Source organism: Leptidea sinapis, chromosome 16 (assembly GCF_905404315.1).
Source record: "Leptidea sinapis chromosome 16, ilLepSina1.1, whole genome shotgun sequence".
NCBI lineage: Eukaryota > Metazoa > Arthropoda > Insecta > Lepidoptera > Pieridae > Leptidea > Leptidea sinapis.
This window is the reverse complement of record NC_066280.1, coordinates 2,799,747-2,818,858: the sequence shown is the minus strand read 5'-3', so window position 1 is coordinate 2,818,858 and position 19,112 is coordinate 2,799,747. Positions and strand designations below refer to the sequence as shown.

Sequence of the window (19,112 nt, the reverse complement as noted above, 5' to 3'; positions counted from 1 at the left end):
CCGCGTCTTCATGTTCGAACTGTCAGAGCTGTTCGACATTGATGAAATCACAGCCCTGGCCAGCAGGCTCGATGCTGTCCGGGACGACCCGCCGTCGCTACTGCAAGTTATGGCAGACAACGGCAAAATATTCCGTGCCCTCACCGATATAGGGAGAAAGTATAAAAACATTCGCGATGCCTAATTACGTAAGCGGACGGGTTAAACCACATACGCTCCGTATAGCGTATTTTAACGCCCAAGGCCTTAAGCCTCAACTAGACTTGGTGAAGGATTTTGCTCACGAACATCAATTAGACCTATTCTTAGTGCAAGAGACATTTCTAAAACCACGTATACGCGATCCGCGTATCGCTAATTATAACTTAGTCAGGAATGATCGCACCACCCGTATGGGCGGCACCCTCATTTATTTTAAAAGGTCTCTACACTGTATACCTATAGATCCTCCGGTCCTCACTAACATCGAGGCCTCTGCCATCCGGGTCAGTATGGCGAATCACCAGCCGATCACTGTTATTTCAGCGTATCTTCCGCCTAACAAAAAAGTATTATACACAGATATAGAAGCATTACTCGGCCACGGGGCTGCAGTCATAGTGGGTGGCGATCTTAACGCCAAACACTCCAGCTGGAACAGTAGAGCCACAAATAGAAACGGAATCTTATTAGATTCGCTGACAGACACGCTGAACTTTTCAGTAATAGCACCTGACGAACCAACACATTATCCGGATAACGTCGCGCACCGACCCGACATTCTAGACGTTGCGTTACTTAAGAACGTAACGCTCAATGTAAATTCAATCGAGGTTTTTCACGAATTAGAGTCAGACCACCGGCCCGTCGTCCTAAATCTAGGCCCACCGGTCAACTTTCAACCACCGACGAAAACAGTGATCGACTGGCAACGGCTGGAAAAGGATCTCGAGTCTATCAAGTCCGACGACCTTGACCTTATACCGGACGTCATCGGACACGGCTCACAGTGCTATCTCTCATGTGACGTCACACATACAGAATAGGATCAAGGCCTGCTCCAGGCAGGTTCCGACGATGCAACCGCATCGCCTAAACCTGCCTCCAGAGGTCAGGAACTTACTCACACAGAAGCACAGAGCCACTAGACTTTACGACAGGTATCCGTCGGTCGAGAATAGGCGCCACCTCCGCTACCTACAGCGGGTGGTACGGGAACGTATCGCGGAACTCCGCGGCGAACGTTGGGACCGCTTGCTCGGCAACCTTAAGCCATCACATGTGGCTTTCTGGAAGCTGCCTCGCGCGTTCAAACAGGAGCCGCCCACTGTCATGCCTCCTTTGGACAGACCGGGACTGCAGCCGGCGCTCGATGACGATGAGAAGGCTGAATGCCTCGCCGATAGTCTCGAGAGTCAGTGCTCTCCAAATGCAGCAGCCGACCCGCCACACGTTGACGAAGTTGATCGTGAAGTTGAACGTCGCTCCGCTCTGAGCCCTTCAGGCAATGTAATAAAACCCACCTCTTACGAAGAGGTGAAGCTAATTATTAAGGAGCTTCACTCCAAGAAGGCCCCGGGGCCCGACACTATAAACAATAGGGTTCTTAAAATCCTACCCTCGACTCTTATTACTTTATTGGTTACCATTTTTAATATTCTATTGTCTAATAGCGCGTTCCCCGAACAATGGAAAGATTCCATTGTTATCGGTATCCCAAAACCCAATAAACCTAAAGCTAATCCGAGTAGCTATAGGCCTATTAGCTTAATTAACTCGATCGGGAAACTTTACGAAAGATTAATTCTCGCGCGTCTTAATCATTACATCGCGGAGCTCAACCTGATACCCGACATACAGTTCGGATTCAGAACCGCTCACTCGTGTCCCCAGCAGGCTCACCGACTCACCGAGTACATTCTCGTACGGCGTCAACTTCACGCTACCACGGCAGCCGTGTTTTTCGATGTCGCGAAGGCATTCGACAAGGTATGGCACAACGGCTTAGTATTCAAGCTGTATCAACTGGGAGTGCCAGACAGGCTCGTGGGCATCATACGAGCCTACCTTACTGATCGCTCCTTCCGATATCGAGTAGAGGGCACCCTATCCTCACCCAGACCCATCAGGTCTGGCGTGCCACAGGGTTCAGTCCTCTCTCCCACTCTTTTCTCGCTCTTCACGAGCGACATTCCCAAGTTTCTGAATGTCCAGCTCGCTCAGTACGCTGACGATACGGCACTCTACTTTGGCTCCGCTCTATTGAACCGCTCAACCTTGAGCAGGAACATTAAAGTGCTTCAAGCCACCGTCGATGAACTAGGCAACTGGTTCAGAAAATGGCGGATTGAAGTGAACCCCATCAAGAGTGCAGCGGTACTCTTCGGTAACGCGAATAGCATCCGCGCTAAACAACGACCGACCGACGTCATTAAATTGTATGAAACACCCATACCGTGGGTGAAGGATTACAAATACTTAGGAGTCACGTTCAACAGCAATATGTACTTCAAGAAACATATTGATACGGTATGCAATAGAGCCCGATTTGTCCTCAGTCGCCTTTTTCCACTTGTGTGTGGGCGAAGCAAACTTCCGCTCAAACACAAAGTGACGCTGTACAAAACCATCGTACGGCCCATACTGTCATACGCAAGCGTCGTTTTTGCGCACGCCCGACCAAGCTACTTACGTCGTTTGCAAGTAGTTCAAAATAAATTCACGCGCATGGCAACCGGAGCCCCGTGGTTCATCCGAAACGTTGACCTTCACCGCGACCTAGAGCTTCCGACGATAGCTCAACACTTTAAAGAGATCTCGCGACGCTTCTTTGACAAGGCGCCTAACCATCCCAACATCTTGTTTAGGAAGGCATGCGGGTACACCCCCCTTCACCATAGTCTCAACCCAATAAGACGTCCCAGACACGTAACGGTAGACCCGGATGACGACATCACCATCGCGAACGCGACACCCACACAAACACCGACACAGACACGCACACACCGCCTTCGCAGGCGTAGGCGCGGTCAACCACCGCAAACCACCTGGCACTCGTCACTCTGACGATGGCCAGCGGCCCGTACCCTAGATACACCACACATTGTATTGATACCCGACGAGACGTTAGTCCTCGTCCTGTAATAGTTTCACTACACTCACTAACACACGGACTGACATACACCACTTACACAACCACAAACACACGGACTGACATACACCACTTACACAACCACAAACACACTCCACAAACAGACACAAACACAAACATACATGCACACTAACATTTACACTACTTACACACATACAAACATACATACATACAATCATAAACACATACACACACACTTACATACATTACACTAAACATCACCACACTCGCCGGCGAGTGTGTTCTTCTCATTTCTTTTTCATCTTCATTTTCATTTTCATTCTCTCTCCTTCCCACAAGCACACAGCCGGTCTGAGGTTCGAGTCTCCTTAGGAGACGCCCCGCGAATGTTGTTGCGTAATCTTTGCGGCCTCCACGGCCCACGTCCTACTTCGCTGTGAAAGCCAGGGCTGCTAACAGCACAGAGGAGGTTTTAGTCGGTATGGGGCGTCCGTTTACGCGGACACTCGAGTCCGACATATTACGCCCGTTCCGGGGCGTAAATACGTAACAGTATTTCCTCCTCTCAAAAAAAAAAAAAAAAAAACTATAATAAAATTTAATAAGTTCTTTAAAATATAATTTTATTAGAGTTCCTTGTTCCAAGAAATACATTAAGTACCTACATTATTTAACAAAGTCTAAAACAACTACTCTTAACAGTGACTTTTCCTTTCATAGACGAAATATTTTTTTAATTTAATTACTTACGGAGAATTTATCAAAATAATAAATTAAATAAAAATTATTTTTAAGGTATAGTAATCCAAGGATTTTCTACTACGAAAATGTCTGCGTCTTATCTAGATATTCTAGTAAATTACTAGATTTAAGACATTATTTTGGCTTCTGTATTTTATTAAATCCATTGCCAAATTTGTTTTAAAAAAATTTAACGAAATAAATATTATGACTGTTCATTGTCAGTACATTTATGAAAATTTAATATACGTTCACAAAAATCGTCACCTCTTTGCTCTTAATAGTGATTTTACATTATTATAACACTAGAAATAAGGGATTGCTTATAACTAATTCTAGTAGGTTTCATAAGATACATAATAGCTTTAAGGGTAAATGTATACACTTCTATAATAAAGTCCCAGCCACTGTTCAGGCATTATCTATAAATTAAATCTAAATGTTTTATAAAAAAAATGGCTCAGTCGTAAATTCTATTACTCCACTGCTGAATATCTAAGTGATCGGACAGCCTGGGACTAGATTGTGATTATTTTATAGCGATAGAAATGACTGTACAATATTGTATATTTTTATTGAAAAGAGCGCAAAAAAAAAAAATGCTGGGAGAGTTTCTCGCACCGCTTCTTCTCTCTCAGAGCGCCATGTGTTTCCGAAGCGGTAGTAGTATCTAGTAGTAGAAATAATAATAGTAGTAGAAATGACATCAAAAAGAATTCTAAAGGAATCAATTTTGAGAAAATAAATGCCTTTTTATGCCTTTTATACAGAGCTGTGCTGCAATCTGTCGTTAGTTATATCATTTCATTTATTTGTGAGGGTAATTAATTACATATTATATCAGTTGAGGATTCTTAATGCTCACATAAACGTAAAAAGTTTTACTTATAGAACGATTAGCATGCGTCGAGCGTAGCATTTAAGGGGCACTTATGCTTGTTAAATATTCAGCGATCGAGATGGGCTGGTGTAGGACTGTTATAGGGCGGCCAAATATAGAGAAGAAAACATCTGATAATGTTCCGAGGGTCTATATTCTTATAAATTCATTGTAATTCCAGTTCAATTTATTTAAAAGAAATGTCAAACGTGCCTTCGCTCCACTAGATGTCGTTTACGTGGCAATCCGACAATAAATTCGGATTTTATTCACACTTAAATGTTCAATTTTAAAACAAGTGTCAAATGTGACTTAGCCCTACTAGGATGTCATTTACGCGGCAATCCAGATTATTAATATAATTAATTCGGTTTTTTTTCACACTTAAATGTTCAATTTTAAAACAAGTGTCAAACGTGACTTCGCCCGACTAGATATCGTTTATGTGGTAATCCGAATTAGTAATATAATTAATTGGGATTTTAGTCACTGAAATGTTCATTTTTGAAGCAAAATTTCATAAAACGAGACTAGAGGGCAAACATAGATATTTTTTCTATAAAATAATTTTTTTAGCACATTTGTCAAAAACACAAAGTCAATAAAATTTCTGACTGCTTGAAATCATATTACTATGATATGACTTATAAAAACAGAACAAATAATGTAAGCTATTATTATAACTAATTTATTTCTTCTTATTACATAAGCACTCTGCCGGTGAAAGATCTGTCAAAATCGGGTTTGGAAATCAATTTTTTTATTTTGTAACGTACATTATGTCCCGATACAGCTATAGTAAGCTATGACGTCGGTTCGTCATGTTTGTTGACTTACGCGCGAAAATTTAAATGCATTTTATAGCATATTATATATATTACCAGTTGACTCAAGAAACGTTGTATTGCCAATTAAGGTAATAAAAAAATATTTTGGGGTATAAAAATAGATTACGACCGATTCTCAGACCTACTACAATTATTGTATGACATCTTGCAACCCTATAGCGGATTTGTGATAATAATATAAACATTGCGATACAAAAAGAGTTGGAGATTGTAGAAGATTGCGAAAATTTTATGTTGTGTGTATTTTTCAATGCTGAATCATAATAAAAAAATAAAAAAAATCGTCTTAAAATTAAAAAATATATTTAGGTACCCCTAAATATTTGTTACCCTACCCTATCATTAAGGGGTATGAAAAATAGATGTTGGCCTATTCTAAGACCTACCCGATATGCACACAAATTTTCATAAAAATCGTTTCGGAGGAGTTTGGTAACAAACACCGGGACACGAGAATTTTATATATTAGATATAAATTAGTTACTATTTTAACATTCTAAAGTTTATTTTTTGACCTGCGTGAATAAAAAACTTGTTTGTTTATATGCTCAACCTCAACAGCGTACAATCCTACAAATTATAGAAGTATGCGTATTATATCTTTGCAACTGTGTGTAAGAATAAAATTATTTATACATTATCATACTACACATTCCAACCATGTTGGAAATGTTTGGATGACCTTCGTATTACATCGAGGAGCTTATTTAAATCCTATATAGAGTTATTCTGCCGCTAAAGAGCAGAGAGCAAGTACAATAATTTGTTTTGGTTTGAAGTACACTGTAGCTACTATAATTGTTCGGCTAATCAGACTTATCGTATCACGATATTGTTATATGCAGGACGTATGTTTTTCCTTTCGTGTTATTAAAATTATAGGTAGTAGTGACATGCTAGAGTTAGTTTGTTAAAACTTAGTGATGGTGCAAACTGGAGTAATATTTTTTTTATTGACACTTTTACACATATTATCTTGCCCCAAACTGGGCATAGCCTGTACTATGGGTACAAGACAACGATATATTTACTACAATATACTTACTTAAACATACATAAATACTTATAAACATCCATGACTCGGTAACAAACATTCATATTCATCATATAAATGTTTTCACCTACGGGATTCGAACCCGGGACCTCCAGCTCAGTAGGCAGGATCACTAACCACTGGGCTATAGGGGTCGTCATTTGAATCAGCTTTTTTTATAAATTAAATAAAATATTTGGTTACACAGTTAATCGATCTTATTATTTTAACGAAAGAAAAAAGCTTTTACTGAAAATAACGTTATATTTAAAAAAAGATGTAATGTCCTACTATATATTATTACCTGTATATAACTCAAAGAAAAATATTTTGAAACACGTAAGAAGGTATTATTACCTGCACCTACCGAGTTATACGCTACCCTCGCCGTTTAAAGTAGGTTGAAGTATGCATACCTATGTGATAGAAGAATTTGTATTCTAATAACCATTATTCCAACTAAATGAAGTTTATTTTAAATATTATGGTGATGAATTGAAACTTTCTTAAGCGATTGTATAAATGTTAAACAGATTATACATCAATAGAAAAAAGGTCGACTTAAAAACACTATTCCAAAATAATAGATATAAAATGCATTAAAAATAATTGCGTATAATTATGCAATATCATTAAATAATCTAGTTCTAGTTACGATTATTAGTTTGTTATTTTTGGAATCGGTGTCCTCCCGCTGCGGCCCCGCTCTCGCCTCTCGCATCCTCACGTCGCGCGTGCATCTCAAGCACATCTCACCTATAACTATGTATGTAAAACCTAGACCTAAAACCTACCTTGACTGATACTAACTCAAAAAATAAAAATAATCCTAACAAGAAGTACTTTAATTAATTAAATTTATCCAGGCATCCAGCCACCGGGAAGCATCAGCTTTCAAATAAAAACTAATTATTATATATAGTGTACTCGTTATATTTATTTATATATATATAAACTAGCTGACCCAACAAACGTTGTATTGCCGATATTAAAATCGCGATACAAAAGTAACTGTTGATCGTAAATGGGTGAAATTTTGAAATTGTCAAAAAAATTTAAAAAAAAAAATTGGCGTGGACCACCCTTAACATTTAGGGGGATGAAAAATAGATGTTGTCCGATTCGCAGACCTACCCAATATGCACTCAAAATTTCATGATAATCGGTCAAGCCGTTTCGAAGGAGTTCAACTACAAACACCGCGACATGAGAATTTTATATATTAGATTATAATGTATGTGTATAATTTTTTTGTTTATTTCTATTCTATCTTGATTTAAATGTTTGGCAATAAATTAGTTGCTACTTCATCTCGTTAAAACTAGACATTCTCACAGTGCAGGTAAATTGTAAAATATATAATTTTGACATTTTTAAGTGTAATTATATGACTAAATATCTTTTCACTTTTATAATACGAGGCTCTAAGAGACAAGCGCAATTATGTGTATGTATGTAAATTAAAAAAAAAAAACCTTCTGTGTATCTTTGCAACTATTTGAAGATTGTAAAACTATCTGACATTACGTTGCAATAAAATTACGTTGGAATTGTTTGGATAATATTAGTATAACATCAAGAAGCTTATATGAATAGGATGACATGTAGTTGGATATTACAGTATCGACGTCTTCTCCCTCTAATGAGTAAAGAGTATCACTTATATTCTGATGCTGCTCAAAAGGATTTAACATGAGTGGATCGGTCGGAATGAACTTGATAGAAATAAAACTAATATTTATTGAGACTGTAGAAATAAGTAATAAATAATAAATAATCTAGTTATGTCATTTTATTAGTTGTATCTCTGACAGATTACGCCCATTTCCTAAAATACATGTTCCAATTTTCTTTCAAAAATAATCACAAGTTTAGCATAAAATCGTATTTTATCTTTGCTTTAAATCCTCTATTAAAGATTCTTAAACAGTTAGCTTATTGCCAACATCAGAACACCCAATGTCCTAATAATCATTACATCATGCAAACGAGTGTTGTAATGAAATTCAGTACAACATTGTATCACCCCCTATCATAATATCACTCCTTTGGATGATATTATGGTTACTAGGACTGGCTTTTTTAATGTTAAGTAAGCTAGCTAACTGTTTCAGAATCTTTTATAGAGGATTCATATTATGGGTGGAGATAAAGTCTTGTATGCAACTGTTGATAATTAGGTATTAAACACTCATGTGATACTACCAAAGCCACATTCGTCATTTAATACCCCTTATTTGACAACATTTGCATAAATAACTATAGATATATTATCTCTGACAGATTACGCCAATCTATACAGTAAATCTGTAGAGATCAAATTTCTGTTTTTTGGAAATGTTTGTTTCTCTGTCTGTTTGTGCGGGCTAATCTCTAAAACTATTGGACCGATTTAATTGAAATTTAGCATAAAATTAAAGAGTTCCCGTGGGACAGTTTAAGACCTCTACTTACTAAAATAGCGAAGTACACAACAACGTTTGCACATAATTTAATAATATTTGGCATGTTGATACCTTACATTGCCGGTCAACATCATAGATACTTTTCATCCCATAAAATAAAAAGTTCCCGTGGGACAGTTAAAAAGCTATAGTTTCTTATACACCTTAGTGCACAACAAATTATGCATCTAATTTAATAAAATTTGGCATGTTGATAATTATATTGCCGGGCAACATCTTGGATACCTTTCATCCTGGAAAACTAACGAGTTCCCGTAGGAAAAATAAAATACAATCTTTCTTATATAGCTTAGTACAGAACAACTTATTCACCTAATTTAGTTGTACCTTATGTTGCCGGTAAAACAATGTGTAAGTACGTAGGTCACACTAAAAGTTTTGCGTAACTTAAAAAAACAACATGTTATAACCAATATATTAAGTTTATTGCTTTTCAAAACACTGTTCTCTACATTTTAAACATTTTTCATGCGATCGAATAATTTTTTTTAAAACAGGAGATCCACAGATCAGAGGGCATGTTTTCTACGTGCTGATTGAACGCTATCACTGCCTCATCGGAATTGGTAAAAGTGAAACCTCTCATCAAATCTTTGATTTTGGGGAAAGTACAGAAATCATAGGGTGCTAGGTCGGAGCTATGTGCAGGATGGGTGACCAGTTGTAATTTTTCGTAAGCTAAAAATGACTTAGTTGAAGCGTTGTCATGTCTGTAGGAGATGTTTTTTGGTCGTCTTTTGCGGACATTTTTTTAACACCCTGGGTATAAAAATGGTAGAATAAAGCTGAGAAAAAAAATGAGATCATTTTTTTACCAACGCTTCTCGCCTGCCTCACTTTTGTTGGCCTGTTCTCATTTTGAAACACCCATTCATAAGATTGCTGTTTTGTTTCGGGTCTAAAACAATAAATCTACGTTTCGTCTCCTGTTACAAAAACATAAACGTCCGTGGTCGTACTTATAAGCATCTGTGAGCCCCATTGCATGCTAGCCTGCTTCTCCACCACTGTGAATTCATGAAGGATCCAACGACAACAAAGTTTCCAAACTTTCAATTCTTCAAAATGTAAAAAAAAATTTAAATTTGGCTCATACCAATCCCAAATAGTTCTCGAATTGTCTCATAGGTAATCCGCGGGTTTTCTTCAATTAGCCGCTTAACAGTAGCCACATTATTTTCGTTGATGGCAGTTGAAGGCCGCCCTCCACGAAATTCATCATGTAAAGAAACCCGACCTCTCTCAAATTCAGCAAACCTTCGCCTCACGGTGCTCAAGCAAGGTGCTTCTCTCCCAAAAGCATTTAGAAGATAAGCGGCACAGTCTTGCGGAGACAGAGAACTTTTAAAATTATAAAAATCATCGCTCTAAAATCTTTTCGACTTAATTCCATTTTCATTGCGTACGTAGAACTTTCATGTGTGATAAAAAACAATTGACAAATGATTTCCAATTGTTTTGTTATTAAAAAGAAGGTTGCAATGTTTCAAATATATAACATTCGAAATTCAAATAGTTCCGAGCGTATGGGCAGCCTGCTGTTAAGTAATCACCGTCGCCCACATTCTCTTGCAACACCAGAGGAATCACAAGAGCATTGCCGACCTTTATCTATGGATCTACTAAACCATAAACTACCAAATATCGTTTACCGGGTCAGCTAGTTATCAGATATAAATTAAAATTAATCTTCACAAGTTTAGCATAATTTGTATTTTATCGTAAGTCATATCATTGTGTATATATTTAATAAGAAAAATTTTATTACATAGACACTTTAGTCAGTATAAGAATATTGAAGACGTTCTCCATCCACCATATATTAAACTTAGCTCTTTAATGTTTCTCGAGAGAATGCATTTTTTTCTATCAACGTCGTAAGCTTATGTAAACTTCGATATTGTGCTTAAAGCTTTGTGAAGTTGTGGAATCTGTGCAAAGTTTACATTGAATGCATACGGTAAGATTCAAGCAATCTCCACACTCGGTTTGCAGAAGCTAAGTCCCAGTTTACCTGCACACATGCTTATCAGCATGTGTCACAATGAAAGCCACAGCTGAGCCTTTGTCAAAACTCAACTTGGTTTACTAAATTAAAGCTAGCAAGGCCTTTACTGGGATCACTGCTCTAGCCAGCTCTTACAACCATTTTATTTTCAATAAAACCTGTGCTTACACAAATAAAGTTTGAAAACGAAATTTATGAACGATGTGGGAATTGAAACCGCGACCTTTCGCGGTTGCGATCTTCGCGTTGATAAATCTTGTATACAACATATTATTTCACTCGAACGGTTGGTTTAGTTGGAAGAGCGCCTGCACGGAATGCGAGAGGCCGCGGGTTTGAGTCCCACATCGTTCATAAATTTTGTTTTCAAATTTTATTTGTGTAATTAATCCCAGAAGTGAGTGTTTATCACTTTAAAAATATATAATATCCAAATTGTTCATAGCTGATAATTACTATATTTTGTGCTAGTTGGGTTCAAAGGGTTAGTAATTAAATGAATTGTTATTTTTGTAGAAACTTTAATTTATTGCTGAATATAAAATTATCATTAGTTAGTAAGGGCCGCATAAAAATTCACTGCTCTACAACACGACATGACATTAAACTCTATTATAGACTTAACACAAATTAAAACATTTAGGCATTTGTCTATAATTGCACTACTTAAAATATTTATATAATATTTACAACAGCCCAACGAAAAGCAAAAGCTATTATAATCCTATTTTACAAAAAAATCATTGTCTATACAAAATACGGACTAGTAAAAAAATAAGGAATCCGTGTCACCTTACATAACAGTGTAGCACCAAAACAAGCCGTTAAACGAGTAAATACATAGCCCCACGCACACACTTACACTACTACATGCCGATACGCGGCCATTATGAGAATTGTCATCGTCTGGGACAGATCAGTTTGCGTCTCGATAAAATATTTTAAAAATGCCGTCGTGTGTGGTGAAAAAGTGTAAAAACGATACTATATAAGTATTTGTGGCCATATATGATTATTTAAGGGAGAAAAAATTGTGTAACTATTATCCCCCGTAACCGCACACACACTAGGATAACGGTGCTTCACTTGCTAATATCACGACATGGAGTCCTTCTTTATTTACTCGTCCATGATACAACATTAATTTATATTTACACACAACCCTTTCATTGAATAGATTTCTTCACGTTTCGGTTAAACTATTTTATAGCAATTATATCAAAGATATTGGAAGTTATTAAATTATATCAATTGACCTAGCTTTATATACATTTGTACAGATTTTACAGTAGTGACATCTTAGAATAACTTATGCTGAAAATAAAACAAAGCGGATATAGGGTTGCCTCTTTTGCAAACATATTTTCATTTCCCTTGCAAAAAGTAAATATTTGTCATTATCAGATTTTATTTAAAAATTTGTCTTATAGGCAAAGTACGTAGTATCACTTAATACAGGCCATATATAATATTCGACAATCATTGAGCAACAATTTAAATTAAAGCTCTAAAATAAAACGGACTTACAAAGAACTTTTCACTAAAATACTATATAACTATAGGAAAATTTGTATTGTCTAAGTGGAATTCACAAATACGAGTATTTTGGCCAAAATTTATATTATATACAAATGTAAGAATGAATCTAGATAATTTTAAATAAATTATTCACAATAGTTGGCAAAGAAAATTAAGTCCTAACGTCATCAAGGAATGAATTATAAAACATAACATTTTGTGAAGTGGTTTTATAGAAACACTGTACCTTGTAAATTTTATCGAAAAAGTCAAAAAGAGAATATATTAAAATAATTAGGCCAAATAAAGTTGTTTATTGCAATCATTATTCAAACACAACTTTCAGGACCAGGTAAGTTTTCTGCTAAAACGTGCTCCCTTCTTCTAACATTAGATTTTCCTTTCCTCAGCGTTGAGGTCGATAAACTTCCTGAACTTAAAGTTGGTCCACTTAACGTTAATGTTTGGCTGCCAAAAGGTGAACCCATATTTCCATTAGGGCATACAAAATTTGGGCTACCTAGTGTCGGACTTAAATTAGGCCTAAAATTGTTGGATAGTGATAAATTCTGGGTCGTTACATCCTCTTCTGTGGTTGATGCTGAATCACATCCAGTTGTTAGCTAAAGTAATAAAAACATATTATTATTAGATATTTATTTATTGTCAAAATATTATCTGTACTAGATTGTGTTTCTTACATTCTGTGGACGACCTGCTGAATCTAAAAGAGCCAGATCTTCAGCGCAGAACATCACCCCCGTCTTGTTCCACTCACCTAAAAAAAAACTTAATGAAATCACGATACTGATAGGTTTATATAGGAGGAAGATACATTTTTTTTTACTATTTTTTTATTTTGTTCATTATACATTTATTAAGTAATTGTAATCAGTTAATTTAATTTTTTTGGAACTTGTTATTAGTATTAATTTAATTGTAATTTAAAATATTATCTTTATTTCAATTGTATTATCTATGGGTTCGCTATGCCTGAAATAAATTATGATTATTATTATTATACCAGTAAGTTCTCTTTTACTAGGCCATTCTTCCGATGCTGATGTTATTGGAGCTATATTTTGACATTCCCCATCTGTAACAAAAAATAAGGCAATTATCAACAGGATATTAAAAGGACAGAGAGAATGGAAAAAATTAAAATGCTATATTCAATCGTGCTTGGTATTAATGAGATTGTTTTCATTATTAACTGTTCCGTTTTACCAAAACAACATTTTTAACGGAGAAAAACAAGAACTCAAAAATTTGTTTTATTAAATTCACGAGCGAAATTTTATTAGTACCTATAATGGACTTCTCCGGAAGCGTTGTGGCGAAAACACTTTTTGTAACAGGGAATTATGTCGAAGAAAATTCACAAAGTTTACCGCATGATTACAAGAAAACATCAGGGATGATTATAAATAAACACTTTTAATTTGGGTACGGACGTGCAACGCTGTAAAATTTAATTAGAATTTCATTCTTATGGTTTCAATAATTTTATATAAAAGATTGCTCTTTGTAAAAGTTACTAACTATGAATATATTTTTTAATGAAAATAAGGGACGAGTCGAGCTGGATGTTCAGCTGATGGTAATTGATATGCTCTGCGCATTACAATGCAATGCCGCTGAAAATTCTAGAAAAACCCCAAACATTCTGAGTAGCACTACAATTGTGCTCGTCACCTTGAGATATAAGTGGACTTACAAATAAAATTGGCATTAAGTTATAACTAAGCATAAACCAAGAAATATGTAAAATGTTTACAAATAGACATTTTGCTTACGAATGGTTTGTTCGGACGTATAACGTTTCCCGCGATTATTTGCCAGGCAGCTTGTTATTCGGAAAATTTTCTTTGTTTATCATCAGTTATAACTTTATACCAAGTTTATTTGTAAGGCTGTAAATGTGAAGTTTCATTTGCCCAGTAATTTCGCTAGCTACAGCGCCCTTCAGACCAAAACACAATAATGTTCACATATTACTGCTTCACGGCCAAAATAGGTGCCGTTGTAGTACCCATAATTTAGCCGACATCATGTGCAAAAGGCATAAAAGGTATAAAAGGCATTTATTTTCTCAAAATTGATTCCTTAAGAATTCTTTTTGATGTCATTTCTAAGAAACTAGATACTACTACCGCTTCGGAAACAAATGGCGGTCTGAGAGAGAAGAAGGGGCGCAAGAAACTCTCCCAGCATTCCTTTTTTGCACAAAGGTATAAAAATATTTTTTATATAAATCCTAATGGCTATGTTATTAGTTGTTTAAATCAGATAATAAGCGATTTGATCACAACTTTAGAAGCTCGTCAAGTTATTAATAGAACCTTTTTATTGAATCTACTGTCAAAAGTAAGAATCGACGTTGCAGCAAAAGTGTATTTATTTTTGTAAGTGACACTCTAGAATGTGTGGAAATTTGCTTTCGAGATTTTTAAGAATGGCAGAATTAATTTGATTAGTACCGTACTTGTAAGTAAAATACTTATGTACATTGTAAATCGACCTGAAATTAATTATTAAAAGATTCACTAGAACGTCTTTGGAATTGATTGGTTGTTTTCCTCATATAACCCGAGCAAGTTTTCTGTTTCCCCTTGCTACGTGAGCAGAAAGAATTCATGGAATAAGTTTCGTCGATAAGTTTTTCTGGCTTTTAATAGAAGCATTTTTCTTCCCTTTTACAATTGTATATCAAGGGAATAAATAAGATTGTTAAATAGGAAAATAAGGAAAATATTAAATAAAGAACCTTTACTTAAACTTAACGACACTGAATTGACAAGTGTAATGATTAGAGTTTAAATAAAACTATTTTCAACGGATTTTTTTGAATCCCATCTCGTTCGTCGTTCCACAAATGGTATAATACTATAATAGAAAGTTTCACCCCGGTAAGTTAAGAGGCTATCTTATTCTTATAAACAAAAGTCAATGAACATATATTTGTTGTCTATGCCGTGTTTTTCCTGTATAAAAGTGTAGATATCAAAGAAGGATTTGACGAAGAAGACTGTTATTTTTCTGTACTTTGATGTAACGCTATATCAACTTTTATTTCGTTACAACGATTGTGACAAGATACGAATGCGAAGCATCAACTTTTTAATAATATAATAAGAGATAAATCACTTTTCTCACTAGAGTGAAGCTTGTCCGCGTTTGGCTAGATTAGTTAAATTTAATAATCATTTCCACAATGACATACCTGGTGCATTTAAAATGTCCGGTTGAGGTTCTGGTGTTTTGGAGTCGGGTGATGATTTAATGGTATATGCAACTACATATCTTCTGCCACCATCGCTTAGTTCAAGCATGTCTCCTGGGGGATGTTTATTTGGAGGTTGAGCACGTTTTCTGCGGGCACAAAGAGCGACCAACGCTATGCCACCAGCAGCCAACGCTAATCCTAATGCTGCAGCAACTAATATACCAAGTGTTGCCCCAGCCATAGTATTCTTGCCATCTGTATAAAAACCATGGAGAATATTCATCACTAAATTTTATTATTATAAAAATTACTAAGTATTTTCTTTGAATAACGCGAGTGTTAGACATTAAAATAAAACACGTTTTAAGGGATTAAAACACGTGTAATTGTAACTGTGTCTTTACATTTTGCGTAAAAGTTAGATTTTTTGCACGTTGTGAAAAAAAAGGAGGTACATTTCACATTCAAAAAAATATTTTATCACTGTAAAACTTTATAAATTATTTAGTGCAAGTCAGGATGAAATACAAAAGTTACAATAGCATTCAAATGAGTGTAACAATATTCATTAACAATAAATTTAGAAACATTAATCCCAACTATATTTATCATTCAAATAAACTTGCACATTATAATAGGCCTTAGATTTTAATTTATTTTTTAGGATACATTGAAATTTTATAATTTTATACTTTAGTAATATTTGGGAGTTTAATATATAATATAATACAGTCCACTTTTTGAAAACGTGCTCCGGAATCGTTAACAAGTCTGATTAATAACTTAAATAATAATAAAAAAATGTAACTGTATACGCAAAATCTAATGTAAAATCACAGGTACAATTACATACGTTTTAATCCTTTTAAAAGTATTTTATTTGAAAGACAATCAAAAAAAGACTTCCCGAATAGCTATTTAGTCGTATTAAAAGGCATAAGACTTTTATTTTTTATGTTATTGGGATCATAATGATGGTAGAACAATCAATAAAGTGATAAAATATTGTAAGATGTTTTTTCAATATTTAATTTTTTATGATAATTAGATCACAGTCGTTTCGGAAACCAATCTCTCTGTTAGTCATTTTTTATTCTGCGCGCTTTAAAAAAAATAACAATACTTTAAAGACAGTAAAAATCTAGTGCTCAGCTTTTTGATTGATGATTTATGTATCTCTTATCACTCAGTACGTTAGGGAGCGGTTTCCATTCCATTTTTCGTCACAAAAATCAATATAATACAATTATTTAAGTCCAAATGGTAGATACTGAGATTAACGCATACATACAAACAAATAAAACTATACAGATTTAGAATAATAATATATCTCTTATGCCCTTTATAAATTCAAGTTCAAATATTTTATTAGTTAAAAATAACCACTCTTTCCAAAAATTATGCCTTAGACCTGAGAAGAACGTGCCCAACAAACTCAGTACAACCAGTATACACAATCCATTGAAGTTTGTGACCAATTATCGATTAAAACGCACGCTTTCTCCAAGGAAAGATTTGAGAGTTCCAAATTATCTAACTAACTAAGAGATATACTAGATCGTTAGTGATCTTCTCTCCATCCAGCCTAGCGAGCAGTTAGTCCGAGGTTCGAGTCTTCTTCCCGAGACGCCCGCCCCTGTGAGCTACATTCTTGGCCTCCAAGGCCCTCGCCCGGCTTCGCTATAAAAGCCTTTAGGGACGACAGCACAGAGGAGGTTTTAGTCAGTAGAGGGTGTTTGTATATGGGCCCGTTTTGAACCATTTCTTCAATACGTAAATGTATTTTGCTCCTCTCCATAAACAAGGCTTATATTAGTATGATATAAGCCTTTTTTAGTCGAATATAATAATCAAGCATTATTCCTAAATCGGCTAGCAATCACTCATATACAACTCTAAAACTATAAGTGCCATTGGCAATTAGTCTAGACATTTTTTTAACGCCATAAAAAAATTTTTACGTTGCAAATTTAGTAACTATATTATGTGTTAGGGTTTCATTCAATTAGCAACACCTGATTATAAATTATATTTACTCGCTTTACAAAATGTATAATAAATAATGAAAATTAGACTTCCATTTTGTTTTGAATAAGTACAAAATTTTATGATTTAAGTTCTAATAAGATAAGTTGAGTTGGGTAAATACTTCGCACTAGCACAAAGTCTAATAAAACGGTTATAAATGATAAAAAGTCGTCTTGATGGATAATCCTTAATTAAAAATACAAAAAAAATTTGACTGTCCTGTCAATAGATTCCAGCGAAAATTTTTATGTATTTTTGAAATGTGATATTTTGAAACATTAGTTTATTGAATAGCGGGAAATATAAGCTCTCAAATGGTACTTAACATTCAGAAATACCCTATCTTATATTGAAATCAGATTAGAGATATTATATATACATTGAACTGTTATGATTGCTTTTCGAAAACAACCGCCTATTATTGATCGTTTAGTGAAAAAAGATAAGCCTGCGAAAAATTGCAGTTTTTCTAATTTTTGTATGTGGATGCAGAGCGAATTTTTCAGGTTAATAAAAATGTAAGCTTTATTCAAAATTGGATTCCTCTTCCTGAAATAGTTCAACACTAGAATATTTTTCAATACAAGTGGCACTTTGTAAAAGTGGATTTTAAAAACGTATTGAAATTGCACGCGGAAAATATGATGGATATTTGAAAATGTTGACGAGTTTCACTTATAGTTGAATACATAGTTTATTAATTTATTGATATCATAAAATGTATTGTTTTTTTTTTATGAAAAGAAGGCATGAGACGCCACAATGCCATGCCGCTCAGGATTCTTGAACAACCCAAAAATTCTGATTTGCACTACAATAATTACGCTCGTCACCTTGAGACATAAGATGTTAAGTCTCATTTGCCCAGTAATTTCACTAGCTACGGAGCTCTTCAGACCGAAACACATTAATGTTTGCACATTACTGCTTCACGGCAGAAATAGGTGCCGTTGTGGTACTCATAAGTACCCTCGCCGGCTTCCTGTGCAAAGGAGCCACTGCTGAATTGTACGAAGTAAGATTTAAATTAAAATACAGCACAAAACTGCTGAACAGATTGTCTGCAGAATTAAATCTCTTCTAATAGACAAATATTTTAATAACCATTGATATTATCTGAATTTGACAAATCGCTTTTCTTTGAGAACCGTTCAAAAAATAATAAAATAAGCGAACTTACAGCGATAAATTAATGTCATTTTCAAATCGGTTCAATCGTTTCAGGCAAAAAGTTTTTATGTTGATATATATCTTGAAAATACTTATATTGATCG

The 19,112-nt window shown here is 35.2% G+C and overlaps 1 protein-coding gene across 1 annotated transcript in view; it reads right to left on the bottom strand.

Annotated features, from left to right (window-relative positions):
* Positions 1-11,580: 11,580 nt before the first annotated feature.
* Positions 11,581-19,112, bottom strand: part of LOC126968590 (hemicentin-1-like) — a 199,962-nt gene continuing 192,430 nt past the window's right edge. Inside the window, exons 15-18 of the mRNA XM_050813599.1 lie at positions 15,808-16,065; positions 13,609-13,680; positions 13,286-13,362; positions 11,581-13,207 (exon numbers count right to left, since the gene is read on the bottom strand). Coding sequence (XP_050669556.1) covers positions 12,914-13,207; positions 13,286-13,362; positions 13,609-13,680; positions 15,808-16,065 — 701 coding nt within the window. The 3' untranslated portion in view covers positions 11,581-12,913. The remainder of the gene's footprint in view (positions 13,208-13,285; positions 13,363-13,608; positions 13,681-15,807; positions 16,066-19,112) is intronic.